Source organism: Limtongia smithiae, assembly GCF_038497785.1.
Source record: "Limtongia smithiae strain NRRL Y-17922 unplaced genomic scaffold V1518scaffold_11, whole genome shotgun sequence".
Classification (NCBI taxonomy): domain Eukaryota; kingdom Fungi; phylum Ascomycota; class Lipomycetes; order Lipomycetales; family Lipomycetaceae; genus Limtongia; species Limtongia smithiae.
The window spans coordinates 254501-274953 of NW_027117632.1; the positions used below are offsets into that span (position 1 = coordinate 254501).

General features: G+C 54.2%; 9 protein-coding genes across 9 annotated transcripts; 2 read left to right on the forward strand and 7 right to left on the reverse strand.

Moving 5' to 3' along the window:
* Window positions 1–231: 231 nt before the first annotated feature.
* V1518DRAFT_421088 (ribosome maturation protein) lies at window positions 232–887 on the reverse strand. The gene is made up of 2 exons (XM_066905140.1): window positions 715–887; window positions 232–657 (listed from the first exon to the last, which is right to left on the reverse strand). The coding sequence occupies exons 1-2, from the start codon at window positions 721–723 to the stop codon at window positions 331–333; spliced, it is 336 nt and encodes a 111-aa protein (XP_066757865.1). The 5' UTR covers window positions 724–887; the 3' UTR covers window positions 232–330.
* A 222-nt stretch (window positions 888–1109) lies between these two features.
* Window positions 1110–2131, reverse strand: V1518DRAFT_421091 (histone-fold-containing protein). Its single transcript, XM_066905141.1, has 3 exons — window positions 2027–2131; window positions 1622–1875; window positions 1110–1538 (listed from the first exon to the last, which is right to left on the reverse strand). The coding sequence occupies exons 1-3, from the start codon at window positions 2073–2075 to the stop codon at window positions 1422–1424; spliced, it is 420 nt and encodes a 139-aa protein (XP_066757866.1). The 5' UTR covers window positions 2076–2131; the 3' UTR covers window positions 1110–1421.
* On the forward strand, window positions 2124–3327 carry V1518DRAFT_421095 (Sporulation/nuclear morphology). Its single transcript, XM_066905142.1, has one exon. The coding sequence runs from the start codon at window positions 2377–2379 to the stop codon at window positions 3304–3306; it is 930 nt and encodes a 309-aa protein (XP_066757867.1). The 5' UTR covers window positions 2124–2376; the 3' UTR covers window positions 3307–3327.
* Window positions 3309–6530, reverse strand: V1518DRAFT_396813 (MCM2/3/5 family-domain-containing protein). The gene is made up of 3 exons (XM_066901818.1): window positions 6507–6530; window positions 5258–6454; window positions 3309–5208 (listed from the first exon to the last, which is right to left on the reverse strand). The coding sequence occupies exons 2-3, from the start codon at window positions 6211–6213 to the stop codon at window positions 3375–3377; spliced, it is 2790 nt and encodes a 929-aa protein (XP_066757868.1). The 5' UTR covers window positions 6214–6454; window positions 6507–6530; the 3' UTR covers window positions 3309–3374.
* Window positions 6531–7311: 781 nt separating this feature from the next.
* On the reverse strand, window positions 7312–11388 carry V1518DRAFT_376690 (P-loop containing nucleoside triphosphate hydrolase protein; the record flags this gene model as incomplete). The annotated part of the gene is made up of 2 exons (XM_066901553.1): window positions 7312–10308; window positions 10357–11388. 2 exons carry the CDS (start codon window positions 11386–11388, stop codon window positions 7312–7314), a joined length of 4029 nt encoding a protein of 1342 aa, XP_066757869.1.
* A 392-nt stretch (window positions 11389–11780) lies between these two features.
* Window positions 11781–14113, reverse strand: V1518DRAFT_86841 (putative drug resistance protein). Its single transcript, XM_066906698.1, has one exon. The coding sequence runs from the start codon at window positions 13833–13835 to the stop codon at window positions 12270–12272; it is 1566 nt and encodes a 521-aa protein (XP_066757870.1). The 5' UTR covers window positions 13836–14113; the 3' UTR covers window positions 11781–12269.
* Window positions 14114–14337: 224 nt separating this feature from the next.
* V1518DRAFT_86882 (uncharacterized protein) lies at window positions 14338–15700 on the reverse strand. Its single transcript, XM_066906699.1, has 2 exons — window positions 15287–15700; window positions 14338–15237 (listed from the first exon to the last, which is right to left on the reverse strand). Exons 1-2 carry the CDS (start codon window positions 15594–15596, stop codon window positions 14456–14458), a joined length of 1092 nt encoding a protein of 363 aa, XP_066757871.1. The 5' UTR covers window positions 15597–15700; the 3' UTR covers window positions 14338–14455.
* A 588-nt stretch (window positions 15701–16288) lies between these two features.
* On the forward strand, window positions 16289–18577 carry V1518DRAFT_421103 (uncharacterized protein). Its single transcript, XM_066905143.1, has 2 exons — window positions 16289–16710; window positions 16758–18577. Exons 1-2 carry the CDS (start codon window positions 16423–16425, stop codon window positions 18102–18104), a joined length of 1635 nt encoding a protein of 544 aa, XP_066757872.1. The 5' UTR covers window positions 16289–16422; the 3' UTR covers window positions 18105–18577.
* On the reverse strand, window positions 18504–19441 carry V1518DRAFT_421104 (P-loop containing nucleoside triphosphate hydrolase protein). The gene has a single exon (XM_066905144.1). It carries the CDS (start codon window positions 19343–19345, stop codon window positions 18785–18787), a length of 561 nt encoding a protein of 186 aa, XP_066757873.1. The 5' UTR covers window positions 19346–19441; the 3' UTR covers window positions 18504–18784.
* Window positions 19442–20453: the final 1012 nt, after the last annotated feature.

The window sequence follows — 20453 nt, forward strand, 5'->3', positions numbered from 1 at the left end:
GAGAAGGGTCGCGCGCTAGAAGAATAGTGCGACGTATATCAGGCAATTTTCGGCGCAGGGACAGCAGCAGCGGAGGAGGAGGAGGAGGAGGAGGAGGAAATGGAGTTGCCTTGGGACGCACGGCAAGCGGAACTATGATCACGAGACGCATATCGTCGATGACGAAGCTCTCAATGCTGTGGGACACCACTGGTAGTTCCGCGTGATGTATTCTATGGGAAACGGATGGTATAGGAGTTTTGTTTTTTTTTAAATTTTCGTCTCGTGACAGACGACTAGACTAATTGGATTACATGCAAGGTTAAAATCTAGGTGCCATGGTAGAATGCCTTAGCGAGGTAATCTTGAGCCCATGGAGTCATTTTTTGAGTCATAGCTGCGGTCGTTATACTTCTGCTCGAGGAACTCTCCGCGCAAAAGAATTTCCTTAATCGCGTGATCGACGTCCTTTGATCCAAACTCACTTTCCAGCGATGCGCGCGACGCTTCGTCGAGGATGCCCTGGGCGCCGGTCCTGTGGGTCACGTAGATCTTGAAGTTGTTCACGACGTCGATGAGCGCGGTCGAGTCTGGTTTCTTCTTGTATTCCCTGAGTGCGGTGGGCGAGTCTACGAAGACTTCGAAGTCGTCGATGCTGCCCTTGTAGAGAACGCGGTGCTGTGAGGGTCTCAAGTTAGTGAGGGCGTGTAAATCGGGACCGCAGTGGGTATGTACCTGAGTCATAATGGGATCGGCCAAAGGTATGCAGAGACAAGTGTGGACAGATGTAATGGCGTAGTAAAGTGTGTACAGAGGTATGATGAACGAACAGACTAACAGCAGCAGAACAGCGAGTATTTATAGGGCTCGTGATAATTAGCGGTGACGACATAATAGCTTGCGATCGTCGATGCGAGAGTCTGCCCATGGCCCCGCAAATTTGGGTGCGGCATCCTCCGTGTGCACGCGCAGCAGCGTACTTGTGCTGCAACGCTCCCATAGTCTGTGCATACACTACGTCATAGCATCGCGTCAGCATCACCGGCTCGACCAGAACACACCATACAAGCAGGCGGAGGAAGGAGATTAGACTGCGCAGTGAGGCAGTTGTCTAGAACACACTTCTTCAGCTTGCGCAAAATATCATACCGAGCAATTCGGGATCCACCACCGGTTTACTTTGCCGTCGGAACAACACAAGAGAACAGCGTCAAGTCGGAACAACTAGATGAATTCGTACACACATATTTACATACTCATACATGCTGCAAGGCAGAATAATAATAACCCAGTATACAGTACAATCGCACGCCAAGCGACGAGCAAACGCAAGCACAAACACGATCGGGACGAAACGGTATCAAGTGAGACGAACTGGAACAACCTGCAAAACACACAATACAAAAAGAGAAAACACCAAATGAATCGCAGCAGTGTTCTATTCAGCTCTGGTTGAGCTTCTCCCGGGCAAGACCAAACAACTCCTCCTGCTTCCGCAGAAGCTCTTCCTCGGTCATCCCGCTTGATTCGAATTTTCCGACTTTACGCTCTCGGCCGTGCTGCGTGAATGTCAGATACCTCGAATTACAACATCTCCACGGTAGAACTCAGGGACCTCCTCACGGAATGGAAAATGACACACCTTCTGTGATTCCTTGTGTTCCTGGATGACCTGCTTGACAGGTTCAATGTAGTCGGTGAACCCGAGCTCCTGCAGCGCGCGTATAACGTGGTCAGACGCAATCGTCTTCTTGGCCTCGCCCTCGGCCATCTCGTTTGCAGTCTGCGAGAGGACACCGATAAACTCGACGCAGCATTCGATCAACGCGTCGCGCGCATCGCGAGAGAAGACGAGATCGGGCGGAACGATCTCGGAGACAATTTTTTGGACCGTAGCTAACGACAATGTGGTGTTAGTTTAGCTGCTTTGTCGATAATGAAGCATCGCATCGCGGTGCTGCTGTGCTGGCTGTGTATCGCGGCGGAACAATAGCCACAACACAAGCACTTCGGCAGGAGCAGACGCGAGTGGCACATAACAACGCACCCTTTGGCAGCGATAAGTCGTCCACGGAGCTGGACTCCCGATCGGACATGGGCGGCGCGGGGCAGAGGAGGCGGGGCGGTGTTGCTGGTCGTTGTTGTCTTCGCGCCGTCGCTGGGAAACCACAAGTTCGCGATTTTATCTGATTTAGTGGGGGCACTGCGCTCACCGTAGACGGGTCACAACACCTATCGCCACTTCTATCACCGGCTCACACCTCGTCCTCACTGCTCTCTACAACTTCTGTTCCACCCCACGCAGGCATGACAGGCTAGAATAACACCATTAACCCACTCCGTGGCGAGCGCCCAGCCTGAGCCACGCACACAGCCGTACGTTCTCCGCCAGCAGACATGGACGCCATCCCGTCTGCTCCCGGCACGATATACCGGAACATGCTCATATTGGAGGAGTCTCTGCGGACTCAGTACTCCGAGCTGCGCGCACGCCGCGCGCGCTATGCTCTGTTCGTTTCGCTGCTTTGCATCTGGACCGCGTACTTCTACCACGCCGTGTTCATCTTCGCGCCGTCGCCCTACGGCGCGGTGCGCATGGCGCACAAACTCGGCTTCGTGGTCGGTGTCGTCACATTTGCGATGTTTTATGTCTCGGGGTTATATCATTCCGCGTTTGTTGCGCCGAGGAGGTTCTTGCCGTCCGCGAACAAGGGACTGCGCCAGTTCAATCTTCGCCTCGTGATGACTGACGACGATCCCGTCACCTCGCGCTTCATGCTCGCCACCATCGCACGTCATGCACGGCTTGCGTTTTATTGGATCTGGTACCGTGAGATGACGCGCCGGCCGAAGATCGACTATACTCACCCGCCGTCGTCATCCGTGGTCTCCGCTGCAGTAGGCGGGAAGAACGCAACAACAACCAGCCATCATCGTCGATCCTCCTCCTCCTCCACTACATCATCACGACCTCGTCGTCGTTCATCTTCCTCCGACTCCTCAATCGCACCACCGTTCCGTTCACGTGTGCCGGCATCGCAGTCCACGTCTACAATGAACCCCTCGTCACAGTTTGCATCGTCATCATCTTCACCTGCCACTGCCGCGTCCTCCTCACAGGCAGCGCTCCCGTTCCACCACTACTACGCATTACACTATACTCCACCCGGTGGCGGCCTCGTCAAGATCGTCATGCTGCCAAAGGCATTTTCGACAGATTTCCGCGAGGCTTGGGAGGTGTACCGTCGGGACTACTGGTTAAAAGAAAACAGGCGGCGCGCGCAACGCGCAACTGGTCAACTACCTTGTTCGTGTACTTACTCTTAAATGTATCATATTTTTAACCACTTAAATTATAAAAACAGTAAATACACTACATACCCATTCTACTCCGTTTAATTATTCTCCTCCAGCGACTGATCGTCGATCGCACAGTTCGGATGCACGACATACAACATCGTCTGCATCGCCTGCCCGTTCTCGTCCGGAAATCCCTCTCCCCGTAGCGTCATCAGGATGCTGCTCTTGACCATCTTCTTGACCACCTTCCGCACGAGATCTCGCTCCGCAATGAACTCCTCCTCGGTCTGCATGTCGTCCTCGCGCTGCTCGAGATAATACTGCGTCAGCTCCTCCAGCGACACACCTTCGCGGCCCTCGTTCTCCGCCTCGCCAATGCGGCGAACAAGTTGGTTCACGATTGCAACGTAGCGGTCATAGCTGATCTTCTGCTTCTCCTTATTGTTGCCACTGCCAACAGAGTCTTGCTGTTCCTGATACTGTTCTTGCTGCTGCTGTTGTCGTTGGTTGTTTTGCATTCTCCGCTCGTTCTCAATCTCGTCCTCCGGCATCGCTGCATCGTCGTTGTCGTCATCCACATCAACATCGTCCTTCTCGACGTGAATAATTGACTGCCTCAGCAGGTTATACGCTTCCCGCACAAACGCTGGCGTGATCTCGTCAACGCAGTTCGCGCGAGCAATAGCCTCGCACAATCGAATCATCGACTCCAGTTGTCGCACGGTGATCCGGTACGAGTTACGTCCTAGCCCCTGTGCGTCATCTGCACGTAGCTCCTTGTACTTCTCAATCATAAATTCCCGCGACTCTTTCGTCATCTTCGGCTTGAACGTCCGCGCGTACCGAATGTATCGCTGCAGCTGCTCGGTCGAAAACGGCGACACAATAGCTTCGTCGCGTTGTCTATGGATGTCGATAATGTGCGAAGCCAGCTGGGAATCAATCCGCTCATTGCACTCGTCTAGTACCACGAAGAACAGATCAAATCGTGACATGATAGGCGCCGACATGTTGATATTTGCTCGCAGTGACGCTTTGCGGTTATACCGTCCTCCGACCGGATTAGCAGCCGCAAGTATACTAGTCCGCGCATTCAGCGTCGCATGAATGCCCGCCTTAGCGATAGAGATAGTCTGTTGTTCCATAGCTTCGTGAATCGCGACCTGATCTGAAATATCCATCTTGTCGAACTCGTCAATGGCACAAATACCGTTGTCTGCAAGCATGAGCGCACCGGCCTCGATCGTAAATTCCCCAGTTTCTTCGTCCTTCATCACCGCAGCTGTAAGACCTGCCGCAGACGATGCCTTGCCAGAGGTATACACAGTACGCGGCAAGATTCCACACACATATTTCAGGAACTGTGATTTCGAAGTTGACGGGTCGCCAACGATGCAAACATTGATATCGCCTCGAAGGTTAATACCGTCCGGCGTAGACTTGTGCACACCGCCCATAAGCTGTAGTAGAATGCCCTTCTTGATGATCTCATGGCCCCAGATCGACGGTGCAATAGAGTCAACCAGGTGCGCGTACACGCGATCCGAGTGCACCATAGTCTTAAGTTCATCGACCTCATCCTGCGTCAACGAATTCAAAAACTTCTCCTGCTCCTCCTCGCCTTGATCGCCGTCGCCACGCACGTCCGCCTTCCCTGCATCCTTCGCGTCTGCCGAGCTCACCATGCAAGCCAGGAACGCAAGACGGTAAGTCAAGTCGCGCACGCCGAGTGCTTTCAGACCAGAGATACCTGACGTAAGACCTTCGGCGCTCCGCGGAGCATTGCGGCCCTCGCGCGACGCCTCGGGCTTCACGCCAGGAAGAGACAGCTGCGTGACATCTGGAATCACGATCAATGTTCCAACAAACACAACCTTGTCTCCCGCCTTTGCGCGGTCCACGATCTCGCCTCGCAGAATAACATCGAGGCTATATGTCGATTAGCACAATATCAGATATTCAATAAGAATTAACTCACGTGCGAGGCATCGAGCCCGTCGGGATCTCAGACGAGTTTTCTTGAACCCGCACTTTTTGCCAATCCGCAAATACAGACGCAGGCACATTCAGACTCCACATAGTTCTGTTCTGGCAAGTCTCGTTCGGACAGATAGTAGGCTCTGTATATCGGAACATTTGCTCAACGTTGTCGACTACTGCGTGGCACACGTCGCAGGTAAAACTGCCCTTGTACAGCTCCGGTCGAACTTCAGACGAGCGTGTGACCGTTCCAGAAATAGACATGAGGCAGCCAACGCGCTCGGTACGCAAGTCTCGTAGTCGCTGCACAACCGGCATGTTAAAGAACGCAATCTGGAACAACTTCTCTCGCGGCTTGGTCTTCGACGCAGTGCTTGAAGTAGTGTTTCTGCGGCCGCCCTGGGAACCTGAGAGTGTAGACGATCCACGCTGAGAATCGAAGACAGTTGGCTCGTACTTGGCGACCAACTTGTGCAGCGCGCGCAGCAAGAACGGTTGGAATCGGTAGTACTGCTCCGTGATGGCCTGCGCAAGGATAGCGTGCGCCTCCATCAAATGCGTATAGTCAACATACAATGTCGACCGGTCTTCAATCTTGAGCTCTCGAATTTGTCGCACGTAGTACTTCTCGCTATCATCGTCCTGCGGCGCCGCAGGATCTTCGAATGTTTCGAGAAACTCCCGAAAAGTCTCGCCGACCTCCTCGCCGGTCTTGTCGACGACCTTGGGAATCGCCTTGTCGTATCTACCGCGCGGCCGGTCCTCAATCTCCTCGTGGTCGGGGTCCACTTCGTAGTCGTCGCCACCGGCTTGCGAAGACGGCTGTGGCGTCGCGCCGCCCTCGCTTCGCTGGGACGACAGAGCTGGTGCCGGACGACGCCCGCGCGGTCTCTGCGTGGGCGGCCCAAAGGGATCCGAGGCGAGGTCCGCGAGATGATCAACTTCAGATGCCATTCCTGCAAATGTAGAACCGTCGTGAGGTGTTCCGCGGAGTATGCGGGCTGGTGGAGATCGTGGGGAAGAGACGGACCGAGAAGAACTGGAGAAAGGGGCCACGGCGGTGTTTGGAACCGCAATTTTCGACGCGCGAATTTAAGGTTTCAATTAAATCTCGAAGAGTCGCGTCACGACGCGTTCACGCGCGCACTACGCGTCGGGGGTTAGGGGTTTTGTTCTCTGCTCGCAATCTCAAGGACTGCAAAAACTGTTAAAAGAGCGCGATATTTCAGAACATTTGCATATCACACCGTTATTAGATTGTTTAATAACTATCATTAGGGTAAGTTAGGAGAAGATCGGGCGGGGTGGAGTGGTTACAGATGATGGGCCTCTGGGAATGCCACTTGCAGTCGTGTCACGTGGGTTCGGAAGCTCTATGAATATTGCCGATTATCGAGCTGTAGGAGCGGCAGTAGCATCACAATAGAAGCTTTAAAGCCAATCTTGGGGTAACTAATATTGTGCCAAAATATCGAAAATACCCCCCCTATTTCGGCGATCTTAACATGATTGGGACTGGTACGACAACTAAACAATGGCCGCGATATCTGCCGCCAGCGCGGGCATTGAATGGCCCGATCAGGCAATGATCGAAGCTGAAATTAAATGCTGTATGTGGGCGTGTTCACAGCCGAAGGCATGCAATTGTGCAAAGATTATTGGATCAGTCGCTCTGTTCGTTTGATACCATGGTAGTTGATAGTTACTATCGTTTAAGTAGTAGGTCGTGGGCGATCTGGTGACGTTCTTTGGCTGGGACACCCTGTTTCGTTTTGTATCAAGCCAGCCACCTGCCCTCGCACCTGGTCAAACCGAACTTCAGTTAAACTATATTCTTAATTCTATACCGTCCACGTCTGAGCTCTGATTTGCAGAATCCTGATGCCATATGCAGATTCCGGACCACATAATTATTGAACGAGTGTATCATATTCTATAACTGCCTCCTACATAGTATAAATACGCGCTGCCGAGCGGACGCACTTCTAAAATTCAAATCTCTCTGATTAAACCCAAAAGGAGTGTGTGTGTTGCAACAAAAAAAATTCCAGTCTATGACGAACCTTCCAATGCCTGGAGCTGCACGAGCTCGTAATACTTTCCACGCAGAGCCAGCAGTTCCTGGTGCGTTCCTTGTTCTAAAACCTTTCCTGCCTCAAATACGTAAATCACGTCCGCGTTCTGGATAGTTGACAACCTGTGCGCGACCGCGATCGTGGTGCGGCCCTTCGCCGCGCTGTCAAGGGCAGCCTGCACAACTTTCTCAGACTCAGAGTCCAGAGCCGAGGTAGCCTCGTCGAGCAGTAACACCTTGGGCTGGCGAATGAGGGCACGGGCAATAGCGATACGTTGTTTCTGGCCGCCAGAGAGCAAGCTGCCCTTCGATCCACAAAGAGTGTTGTAGCCGTCCGGAAGTGACATGATGAAGTCGTGTATGTTAGCCTGTTTGCAAACCGCGATGATCTCCTCCTCAGTGACCGCGCGGGTTGTACCAAACTGGATGTTCTCTAGGATAGAGCCGGAGTAAAGCGTCGGCTCCTGCTGAACAAGAGCGATCTGCTCTCGGTATGCGTTAATGTTGAAGTCCTGGATATTTTGTCCATCAAGAAGAATCTCGCCCTTGAGAGGTCTGTAGAAGTGCTCAATGAGACCGATCGTGGTACTCTTTCCGCATCCAGAGCCTCCGACTAGCGCAACGTATTGGCCCTTCTTGATTGTCAAGTTCAGACCACGCAACACGGGAACCTGCGGCCGCGTAGGATAACGGAAGTGCACGTCCCGGAATTCAACGTCACCGCGGACGTTCTCAGGGATCTTGCCAGTGGTATCCCAAGTATCAATCTCCGGCATGGTATCCAGCATCTTCTTGACATTCGCCGTCGCCGACTTAGCCTTGCCCATGTCGGGCGCAAACGAGAACATAATACCGGCATTTTCCGCGCCGACGAGAATGGTTGAGTATGTAACGTAAAACTGAAACAGCGAGTACTCCCTGCGACGGATGAACGTGCTTCCGTACCAGAACGTGAGTGCGAGAGTGAAATACTGCGTGCCCTGTGCCAGACCGTACCAAAACGCAGACCGCCGCGAGGCAGCCTTGCTCTTGCGGCCTTGCTCGGCAATGATAGCATGGTAATGCTCCATGACGTCGTCCTCGCGAGTCAAAGATGTCACGGTGCGAATGGCAGAGGTGGCCTCGCATGCGTAGCTACCTGCAATCTGGTTGGATTTCTTGGTTGTGTTCTGGAACACCGAGAGTACATAGAACCGCCAGAAACCGGCGCCGATGATCAGAGGCAAACACGCGCAGCACACCAAAGCGAGGTTCCACGCAATCGCAATCGCGAGTACAACACCGGTTATAATGATCATCGTCGAGTTCATGACCTGGCCCAACGTTGCACCCCCAAATCCCTCAACGAACTGCGCGTCCTGGGACAAAGTGCTCGTGAGCGATCCAGTAGTATTCTCGTCCTTATCGTAAAACCGGATATCCTGTCTCAGCATCTGCTTCAGAGTACGAAGTCGGATACGACGCACGAGCTTCTGCGTCGTGTAAGCAAAGAAAGTCAACGAGAGACCAGTAACAATCAGTTGCACAACGGCAAGCATGAAGAACAATCCAGAGTATAGAGCGATCTGAGAGCTCATGAAATCGTAGTCAGGCGACGAAAAAGCTTGCACACTCCTGCCGAACAGAAGACCCATGGCATCATAGGCCAAACCGGTTAATGACGATCCGATGGCACCCATAATGTTGTACTTCTCCTCAGGCTTGCTCAGAACCAGCAAGAACTTGACCAGTTCCCAAAGCGAATAATCCTCCGCCTGGGGATCCCGCTTGACCGGCATGGACGCAATAATCATGCTTGAAACCGACTTGTTCGTCTTCTCGCGTGTGATTCCCAAAAGACCATCCTCCTCAGTGGCCTCTTGAACGAATTCCAGCTCGATGCCTTCTTCCTCGTTGTCAGCGACTTCCAACTTCTCCTCCTGCTCCTTCTTCTGTTGTTCGATCTTCTGCGCTTCAACGAGATCATAGTAATCGCCCTTCTTCGTCAGAAGTTCGTCATGCGTGCCTTGCTCGATAATGACTCCGCGACGCATAACAACGATATTGTCGGCATCCTTGATAGTAGACAGACGGTGAGCGATTACAATAGTAGTGCGATTCTTCGAGGCACGATCCAGTGCTTCCTGGACAACGCCCTCGCTGCGAGTATCCAAAGCAGAAGTAGCTTCGTCAAGGAGTAAAATCTTCGGATCTCCAACAATTGCGCGCGCGATAGCAATACGCTGCTTCTGTCCACCGGACATAAGGAAACCCCGCTCGCCAACGCTGGTGTCAAGACCCTCGGGAAAAGTATCAATGAAAGTCATGGCATTCGCTTGACGGCACGCTTCCTTGACAAGCTCACGCTTCTCAACCTCGGAGGCGAATTCGTACTTCGTACCGATCAGACCGTGGGCGATGTTCTCGTAAATCGAACAGCCAAACAACGTAGGCTCTTGGGACACCAATGCAATCTGCTGACGCAGCCAGCGGATGTTCAGGTCCCTGGTGCTCTTTCCGTCCAATGTAACACAGCCGCTAAGTGGCTCATAGAAGCGCTCCAGAAGACCGATGATAGTTGACTTGCCGGATCCAGAGGCACCGACGAGGGCAACAGTCTTGCCAGCCGGGATCTTCAAGTTGAAGTCGTTCAAAATCGTAACGTTAGGTCGGGATGGGTACACGAACTTGATATTGGACAGCTCTATGTCACCCTTCACGTTCTCGAGGCAGGCGCCGCTGGTGGAGTACGAATCGATAATGGACTCGCGGTCGATGGTCGAGAAAATCTTGCCGGCAGCAGCAATACCGTTGGTGATGCTTCGTGCGTGAGGCGAAATGTTGGCGAGAGCGAAGGTACTGAGGATCATAGCCAACAGTGTGGTGATAACGCCGCCAACGGTCTCGTCGCCGGACCTGATGAAGCGTCCACCCTGCCAGAAACCGAGAGCGTCATTGGAGTACACACCGAGCCACATCAAAGCAGTCATCAAGCCCTACGACTAGTTAGCTTTGAATGCATCACACAGGGAGAAGATGCTTACCAGGTAGATACCAGCCTTGAAGCCCCACTTCTCGCTGATGGCAAGATACTGATCATAGCGCTCCGCAAGCCGGTCCTGGATGCCAAACGCCTGCACGTTACGAATGCTAGACAAAACCTCCTCTGCGACCGTACCACCAGCAGATGAGCCCTCAAGCGCCATGCCGAAGTACTTTGCCATTCTGTTCAGGAGATAGAACGACCCGCAGAGCACAAATACGGCGATGGAAAGCATAATGAAAGTGAGCTTGTACGCGCGGATGAAGCCAATGGCAAATGCTGCGAAAAACATGGTACCATTGCTGATGATGTACGAGACCTTCTCGGACATGCCTTCTTGGATGAGAAGGGTGTCAGCGGACACGCGCACGGTGATCTCGCCGGAGCCGAGTCTATCGAAATATCCAATGTTCTGGCGGAGTGTAGCGCGAAGATAGTGCTCTTTGATACGGCCGGACAGGACCTCACCTCTGTCAATAAAAGTGTAGATAGCGACATAGGACAGGAAGATATCCGCAATTCCAAGGTAGACGAACAACAAGGCAAGCTTGTTCACGCGGCGCTGGAACTCATCGGGCGACAAGTAGTCGTCACCATAGTAGATAGACGTATTGTTCATCTCATAATAGGTGGCGTTTGTTTGATAATAAGTGCCGTTCGACACCATACCGTTGTACGATGTGCCGTTGTAAGGAGAACCGTACATCTCCGCCTGCCCGGCGTAGCGCGTGAAGGTCTCGGTAATGCTTCCGAAGATGACAGTCATCAGCGGTCTCGCGCAGCCGTCGCAGACAGCGCAAAACGTAGCCACGCAGAGCATGGCGATGTCCTTTGCGGTGGCATATCTGTAGAATGAGAAAAAGTTTGCGGACTTCTGGACAAATTCAACCTGGTCTCGGAGAATCTTGGCCTCGTTCACGGGGAGGTGACTGAACTCGTCGAGACGAGCGGACTCGATCTTCACTGTCTCTCCGGTGGAGACGGAGAGCTTGTCGTCGGCGGTGGTACCGACGAGTGGCGTCTTTTCATCCATAGAGGCCATCGGCGGTAGATATCAACAGTTGCGCTGAAGCAGAGAAATGTGAAGTCCGAGCTTCCGACGGTGTGAGTATAGTAGAGACCGAGACCGAGACTGGGTAGCAACTGCGGGCTATAGAGGAGTGCAGTCGAAACGACAGCGACGATGGGCCTGCGCGGCGGGCGTGTTACGCAATTCCGTGGCCTCAAGAAGTAGAAAGGGAGAGGCAGTCCGCGGCCAGCAGTTTAGCAGGTGAGGAGAGCTCTGGCGTTCTCCGTTGAACTTGAGCACTTTCATGAACCGCGAGCCGCACGAGTTCAGATAAGCCGATGGCTCGTGCTCTGTGACTGACTCACGTCGAGTTTCTTTAAGCTCCGAGCTCATCGCGCCATCACCGCCGCAGTTCTCTTGATTAGTTCCGCCGCTGTATCAACTAACCAGTGACCAGTTTGAGATGGACCGCGCTTTCATCATCAGCGCGCATAGAGCCGGGCATCCTCTGCGCGACAATGAGCTGCACGCTAATCGGATACTGTGGATTGCAATTGCGTGTCCTGCTATTGGCGGACTCCACTAGCGGCCAAGGATTTCGATGACTTCCCCAGTCTTTCAGAGCAACGCTTTGAGCAGCTGCGAGTCGCGACGAATAAACAAGAACCAGTCTGTGCAGCTGAACCAATCTGTAAAGATACACTAGCGTGCGGAGTATTGCCATGCCACTCTTCAGTAAATCACTGGCCATCACCGGAGCTCGACAATGGAGCAACCACAACATTCACAACTATTCATATCTATTCGTAGTGACTCTAAGTATTAATTACATGCCCCAGGGATTATTCCGTCATTAAAAATGCAGCAGTACACAAATGATAAAGAATTACAAAGACGACAACAATTCACTTTTCAGATTCCTTGATAGGCCGCTCCTCGTCCTGCGAAAGTGGGCGAATCACTGGCACTTCCATCTTGATAGACGGTGCATTGCCCGCAATCGCCGCCTGTCTCTCCAGCTTCGGCCCGATCGCGACGTAGACAACGCCAAACGCGATGCCAGCGCCAGCAAGACCAACGGCGACATACCACGCGGCTCTGTAGCCCTTCAACACGTCTGTGCCGTTGTTATTGGTCGCGTTCTCGACGGAGCCGGCAATACCGAGACCGGTCGCAATTGAATAATTCACGACGGTGTTGATGAGCGACGCAGCCACGCCTTGGTTATGCGCCGGCATGGAATCAGACAACAGAATTGTTCCGGACGGGAAGGACATGTCCATGCCGAATGGAGCCACCACAATCGACCAAAAGGACTGAAACCAGTACGACTGCTTGACCGGCATGGTCGCAAAGAGAATATTAGCGACCGTGAAGGCGACCATGGCAGCGCAAATGATAATCCGCGGATGGAAATGAGAGAGAAGAAAGCCTGTGAAAATAGCAGCCATAGGCCCGATGACCGCACTGGTGCACTGAGTCGCGGTCGTGACGAGAGGAGAGTGGTTTCTGAGGTTGAGGGAGAAGGACCAGTAGTAGTACACCCAAATGCCGAACGAACTCCAGCCAAAGGCCATACAAGCAAACACAAACGACGTGTTTGCAGAAAGCTGACGCAATGGAACGATAGGATACTGCGTATACGGATGCAGCTCGATATAAATAAACACCATGAACATGAATGCACCGATAATGAACAGCGCAATGGGATACCGCGTGGCCAACCATCCCGCTGCCGCGCCTTGATTAAGCCCAACATTGATCAGAATAAGTGCGCCAACACCAACGATGGTTCCGAGCAAGTCGATCTCGACGCACTGCCGCGCAAACTTGCTCTCGTGGTTGATGTCGTCTGCGCGCTTGACCTCGTCGAGCTCGCGCGGGATTACGAAAATGCTCGCGACCATAGAGCATGCAAGAATGGCAGAGATGCACCAGAACGACCACGGCCACCAGACCCATTTGATAAAGAGTGAGGTGATGCTCGCGCCGACGCAGAACCCGCAGGGGGCGCAGGCGCCAAAGATACAGAACACAAAGTTCTTGCGCGCGGAGCCGTTGGGGTATGTCTTTCCGAGCAAGGCTAGTCCGTTCGGCAGGAGCATGGACGGGCCGATGCCCTGCAGCGCGCGGAAGACCTGAAAAAGAATGGAGGACTTGCAGAAGGCGGCAAAGCCACATAGCAGAGTGAAGAGCGCGAACAAGGCGTAGCCGATGATGAATAGCTTCCGCGTGCCGAACGCATCGCCCCAGCGACCGGAGGGCAGAATGAAGGTACCAACAGTGAGCGAGAACGAGGCGGAGAACCATGAGAGTTGGCCAGACTGGGTGATGTTGAAGGAGTCGCCGATGACGTTTACCGCGGCGATGGTCTGGCCAAAGGCAGCCTGCGTGAAGAGTTGCGCGAACGCGATGAGCATCACGAAGGCAGCCTCGTGGGGGAGGCCAAAGTCCGTGTAAGATACTGCCATTGTGATGGATGCGTGTTAATGCGCGGAGGCTTGTGGCCGACCGGGTGCTTTTGTGAGGATACCGCAGCGGCCATGGCGCGATCGCACGATGGTATCAGACAGCCACGAAGCAGGGAAGCTTGAAATCCACGATAACTAAGCCGCTTTCGCCAGAGTCGATGCGCTGATTAAGACACCGTCACGTGCACGCCGCCCTCCGACTAACCGCGGGTGTCCGGGTCTCGCTCGCCACGGCGACGACGCGCTGGCGGTCGCCAGGGCTTGCCTTCTTCGTCACGCGCAGAGAGAGGTCTGCAAGCCAGGTGGTTTGGTGCGTACTCGCGATGACCAAGGAGGAGCGCGCGTGCGCCGTGACGTCATGCGGGGTCAGGGCCAAAGTTGTCATCGAACAATCCTCTTTGTGCGGCCGGAACCCCACTTGATTTGAAATTCGCTCTGTTCGTTCATTTCTTCCGTGCTGACGCCGGCGACCGTGTGAGATAAAGGCCGGACTTCGGACTTCGGAGTCAAATGGATGAGCGATCTAGCCATGATATTGGTGAGCTGCTCTGACTGATTCATGACAAAATGGGAGGACGAGCAAATATCGATGGTGCTTCTTAGGTTCGTTCATTGACCCGCTAATATACAATATCCCGCCGATCGCCTATATACAACCGCAGCAGCCATAGCTGCATCAAAAACTTCTTCGTGCTATTCGCCGCGTTCACCACAACCTCGTCTGGCACGACATCGCCTTTCTCATCTGCCCGCACTTGTGCAAACAGCGCCTCCCGCAACACCTCTGCCGTCTCGTGGCCGCACAACTCATTTACGTAGTACTTCATAATCGGAACACTGTATCGCACGTTGAATATCATCTCAGAGTCCATCAGCGTTCTTGTGGATGGATTCATCTTTGATTTCCACGAGAGCACCGCGCACGGAATGCCGCGCGCTTCGGCCCGCTCCAGCGTCGCATGCACGCCGACGCGCACTGTCTGCACTGCGGCGGCAAGGCGTGCGCGCAGCCGTCGCTCAATCAGCAAGTCCATGTCCGCTTTCCACACAACCTGCGACGCGGGCAGCGCGAAATTCGCCGCGAACTTGGCTTTGTACAAGTTACTCGCGCCCTTTTGCTCTGTCAGCGTGACGTGGTTTCGCCGCAAGATATGATACGCCGTAATTCCAGAGTGTGAGTCCTTTTGGCCCGGCTCGAGGGGCAGAATTATGTGTAGCCCTGTCTTAATCGGTTTACCGTGCTTGTCGCCACTCTTTGCGCCGGATGGATTGTGTGTCGCCATTACGACTGTCTCTCGCAGATGTTCTGGAACTTCGAAGATGGATAACCGCACGAGCATGGGCAATGGTAGTCGCGAGGAGTATGCCGCGCACATGCGCACCGGACCACACAGCGCAAGAACTGTAGAGAATTAGCCACCACCATCCAAGAATATTGGAGTTCAACATACCATATGGATTATTCTGAAATCGCCGCGACCACTCCGACAACTTACTCTCTGGCCGCAATGGCTTCACCCGCTTCAATCGATCGGGGATCCATGTCTCGGGGTCCGTCAGCAGCACTGATTTGTCGAGCTCATAATCAAGCTCAGGTGGAAGTCCGGACGCGCCGTAGTTTGTAGCAGACGCCGGCGCCGCGGGTGCGTTCTCCGCTGGCGGACTGGACGAGGTCGAGTAGAACTTCCTCAACGAGCGCTGGGTGGGTGACAGCACAGGGCGCAGTCGCTGAACTCCATAAGACCTCATGATGCATAGCATACACCGTAGTTGCTAGCTCGTGGAGCACGTCGCCATGACCCTGCTGTTGTGTGTCAAGCAGCTGGCCCTGATCCGACATCGACGAAGTTGAAGATTCAGCAGACAAAAATAGGTTGCCAAATTCAGGGGGCGTGTTCAAGGTCAGCCGCACGACGTACTGTTGTTCCGACGCCATTTTTGGGACCAACTTGGGGCCCGTAAACACACGGATGAGAAAAGTTTTGCTCTGTAAACATGCTGGAAGAGATGCCGAGATAGGTGTTGAGAAGCGGCTGCCTCGCGACGCGTCGGGCGGTGCAGATGCGGACGCGTCGAGGCGACCCAGCTTCGAAGACACGAGAAGAGAAATAGACTGCTCCGGACCGCTGAGTGTACGGTACGCGTCCGTTCATACGCCGCGCTCTTGCCGGCGCAGGAAAGCGCTGCTTACAAACGCCATGGTCGCGGCTCCAGATCGAATCAGACTGCACTAGATTCGCGACGGCACTGATGGATATCAAACTTAGCCGTTACCGCGTAGCTGGCTGGTTGGGAATCGGCGAATGCGGAGGCGTGCGTGGAGCAAGTGCTCTGAGATCTCCTCACCTTGGTGGATTGCAGAGAGCAAGCACAGAAGGCATTCCAAGCAGTTGGAGGACCTTCTCGATAGTAAACAGAGCATGTAGAACGCATCTTAATCGTGGCAGCGTGGACTGTAACTAACTCTGTCACTGCTGTTGACGATTATCAATGACGGTTTAAGACCCGTCCTCTACGACCTCCCTACTCCCCCTCCTCTCTCCTCACTTCTTTCCCGTCACCCCACACGTCACTATATTCAAGCAGAATGTCAGACCAGGATCAATCAGATCAAGTCATCTTGCAGCAGCTCGCGCAGATTGAGCAGTTCTCAACGCTGCACCCGCGTCTGGACAAGACATTCACATACGGCACCGCGGGTTTTCGCGAGAAGGGCGCGCTGCTGGACTCGGTGATCTTCCGTGTGGGCTTGCTCGCCGCATTGCGGTCGCGGAAGTTGGAAGGGCAGACTATCGGCGTCATGATCACAGCGTCACATAACCCACCCGAGGACAATGGCGTCAAGCTTATTGATCCGCAGGGTGAGATGCTCGAGGTACGTCATCGCATTTATGCTGGATAAACATGTATTAAAGGAATCAGCAATCGTGGGAGGAGTACGCTACGCGTTTTGCGAACGCAGACTCGGACGAATACCTGGCTCGCGAGTACCTGAACGCGTCCGAGGTGCTCAAGATCAACCTCGAAGCGCCTGCGGCCGTCGTTTTCGCGCGGGACACGCGCGAATCCGGCCCTCGTCTCGTCGCAGCGCTAAAAGACGGACTCTCCGCCGCCGGCGCCGAGTTCACAGATTACGGCGAGCTCACGACCCCGCAGCTGCACTACATTGTAAAGTGCATCAACACGGCGAAAACCCCGAGTCCGTACGGCGCGCCCACGGCGCAAGGGTATTACGACAAGCTGTCGAGCGCGTTCAAGGTCGTGCTAAAGAACCTGCCCAAGCCCAGCGCCGTCACGGTCGACGCGGCTAACGGCATCGGCGGACCACAGCTCAATGCGCTTGCAAGCGCGATTGGCAGCGACGTGATCAACTTCGTCGTGGTCAACGCCGACGTCGCAACCCCAACAAAACTGAACTTCCAATGCGGTGCGGATTTCGTCAAGACGCAGCAAAAGCAGCCATCCGGCGTCGATCTCGTGGCCGGCCAGATCTACGCGAGTCTGGATGGCGACGCAGACCGGATCGTGTTCTACTACCTCGATGAAGACAGCGGTTTCCACCTACTGGACGGCGACAAGATCGCGTCACTCATCGCCATGTTTGTGCAGGATTTACTGGCACAGTCCGGCATTAGTCTCGAGGTCGGAGTGGTGCAGACCGCGTACGCGAACGGCAGCTCGTCACAGTACCTGACAGAGGTCCTGAAGGTGCCAGTAACCGTGACCTCAACCGGCGTGAAGAATCTGCATCACGCGGCGGTTTTGTTTGACATCGGCGTGTACTTTGAGGCAAACGGGCACGGCACGGTACTGTTCTCTCCCGGGGCGATCAAGGCGCTTGAATCATTTGAGGCCAACTCGCCGAGCCAGCAAACCGCGGTCACAACGCTTCTGTCGCTCTCTGATCTCATCAACCAAACCGTAGGCGACGCGCTATCGGACTTACTCCTGGTGATCGCGATCCTTACGCAGAAGTCGTGGGGTCCGGCAGAGTGGGACCTGGCCTACACGGACCTGCCGAACCGGCTGGTCAAGGTGCTGGTGAAGGACCGCACGGTATTCAAGACCGAGAATGCTGAGCGCCGATTAGTGCAGCCCGCGGGCGTGCAGGATAAAATCGACGAGATTGTGAAGAAGTACAAGTTCGGGCGCAGCTTTGTGCGGGCAAGCGGGACGGAGGACGCGCTGCGGGTGTACGCCGAGGCCGCGACACAGGGCGAGGTTGTGGATTTGACGATGAAGGTCGCGGAGCTGGTGAAGGACTTTTAACCGGGGCCGGAGCAGGTTGCTACCTTGCGATAGCGAGTGGCTAATCATAGTTCAACGGGCCGAATGTGCTGGCATCCGAACACTAGTAAAAATCCACGCTGTTCTGACGGCTCTCTCCGGTTAACGCACATCTACTATCCAATGAACAACCGCTCGCTTCTATCAAACTCTTGGCCATCTGTAACTGTAGTCTATAAGCTACTGTTGTGATGGCTCGCGCAGTATAGTTAGCAGAGCAACGGGTGCGGCGGTCCGCCGTGGCCTCCCCGGAGAAGTTTGGGAAATGGCCCCTGCAACGTCCCAGGGTGCACGCGACATCCGCGACAGCCGGACTGACAAAGGGACTTAACTGGCGAGGACGGCGACTCAGCTAGGAAGGATGTATGGCAGGGTCGGAAATTGCAATCTATAGCGTGAATGCATTAAGAGAATATGGACAAACAACCAAGCAATACATTAGGTCGACGTTTCAATGAGATATGCCCGTTCACAAGTCTCTGTTATACAAAAACCAAAAATCAACACGATAGAGAGGAGCAAGACAGTGTAAGAGCGTGGCAAAAGCAATCAGGTACACAGGCAAACAAAACGTGCGCGGGAGCTATTTCTGCGGAAATAGATGTCGTGAAAAGAGAAAATGAGGATCCAAACAGTGGTGGTGCATGAGATGGAGGGTGCGATTACTTGTTGCTCTTGACGGCGGCGAGGGACAACGCCTCCACCTCCTCCTTGGACTTGCCGGTGGCATTGATGATGACGGTGTCGACCTGTTCGCTGAGAGTGGGCAGCTCCATGGTCTGGACTTGGCTGATGACCATAGACTCTTTCATGTAGTGGTACTTGCGCAGTTTGATGCGTGCAGTCAAGGTGTCCTCGGAGGCAGTGATGAAGAGAAAGCGCACGCCGATGGAGACGCCGTTTCGGTCGCGCAGCTCGCGGACGGACTGTCGAATGAGATCGCGGTACTTCTTGCGGAGAGAGGAGCAGGTCACGAAGGCGATTTTGGCGTTGTCCTTCTTGAGGGCGGCGTATGCCTCAGGGCCAATCTTGCCGAGCCAGGGAATGCGGTCCTCGTCGGTGAGCGCGATACCCTCCGACATCTTCTTGATGTTCGTTTGGCTATGGAGCTCGTCGCCTTCGACGTAGGGTGCGCTGTAAGTCTCCTTGAGGTACTCGGCGACGGTTGTCTTGCCGCTACCGGCAGGGCCGCCGATTACCCAGATCATGTACTCGTGGTCCATTGTGAGGTGTGGGGTGTACGGGGGGGCAGTGCAGGTAGGGAAGATGGCGAGAGGGTGGAGGGAAGACGGAAGGGAGAGGCGGGAGGAGGAGAGCGCGGCCGGAACACAAGGCGGCGTGCGCCCACGACACCTGGACGCCCTTTTCACCAGCCAGCCCGCCGACAACACTCCGCCGCCGTCCTTGCTACTATCCTCTACGCCTCTGCGCCTCAGTTCCTGCCTTGCTGCTATCAAAACACCGTCGCCGACGCTCTGGCTGCCCGGCTGGCTCTTGCCAGCCCGTCGCTGCGCTGGAATGCCCTTCGCGGAGTGCCCCCCCCGCCGCGGCTCCCCCACGCCCGCCCCGTATGAATCCCCCGGCCATCCCTCTACACACCCCGCCCACGCGGTCTGCTGTGCCCCGCGTGCGCCTAGTAGCCGCCCTCCTCCTCATCTTCTTCCTCTTCCTCTTTTGCACGAATGGTACACGCCGTCAGGAACAACACCACCGCTACCACTGTCACGTGTTGCATGCACCGTTGCACATTTAGCCGTCATATCCGGTGCCATAATTTATGCGATGACCGGCTCCGCGGCCCTCAACCATCCTGAAGTCATTGCACATCACGCGCGCTTTCTGCAGCAAGTGTAGGGTCGCGTTCCGTCTGGCATGCCCGACAGCAGGTTTCCTCCGCGCTCTCTGGGTGATTCTTTTCTCTACGCCAATTCTGCTCCGACTAGATGGATCCGAGAAGCAGAACCGCTACGGAATTCGGAAACATCATCAGCCGCGCACTCTGCGGCACATAGTGACTCTCGCATGTCGAACCAACTTTATTTAATGCGCGCAAAGCATAACTCACTACTTTAGGGAACAGAATATTGGTGAAAGTTCTAAAAAAATATTGACAACCCTGGGATTCGAACCCAGGCCTCCGAAGAGATGAGAACCTTAATCTCACGCCTTAGACCAACTCGGCCAGATTGCCTTGCTTGATACACTTCGAGGGAGTTCAATCCGCCAGAGTCTGCGACAAGTATATCATGTGACTTTTGAATGTTTAAGGTTGTCAGTCGTAATTATATTTGCTCCTCTAATAAACAATAAAAATGGAAATAAATCGAATGA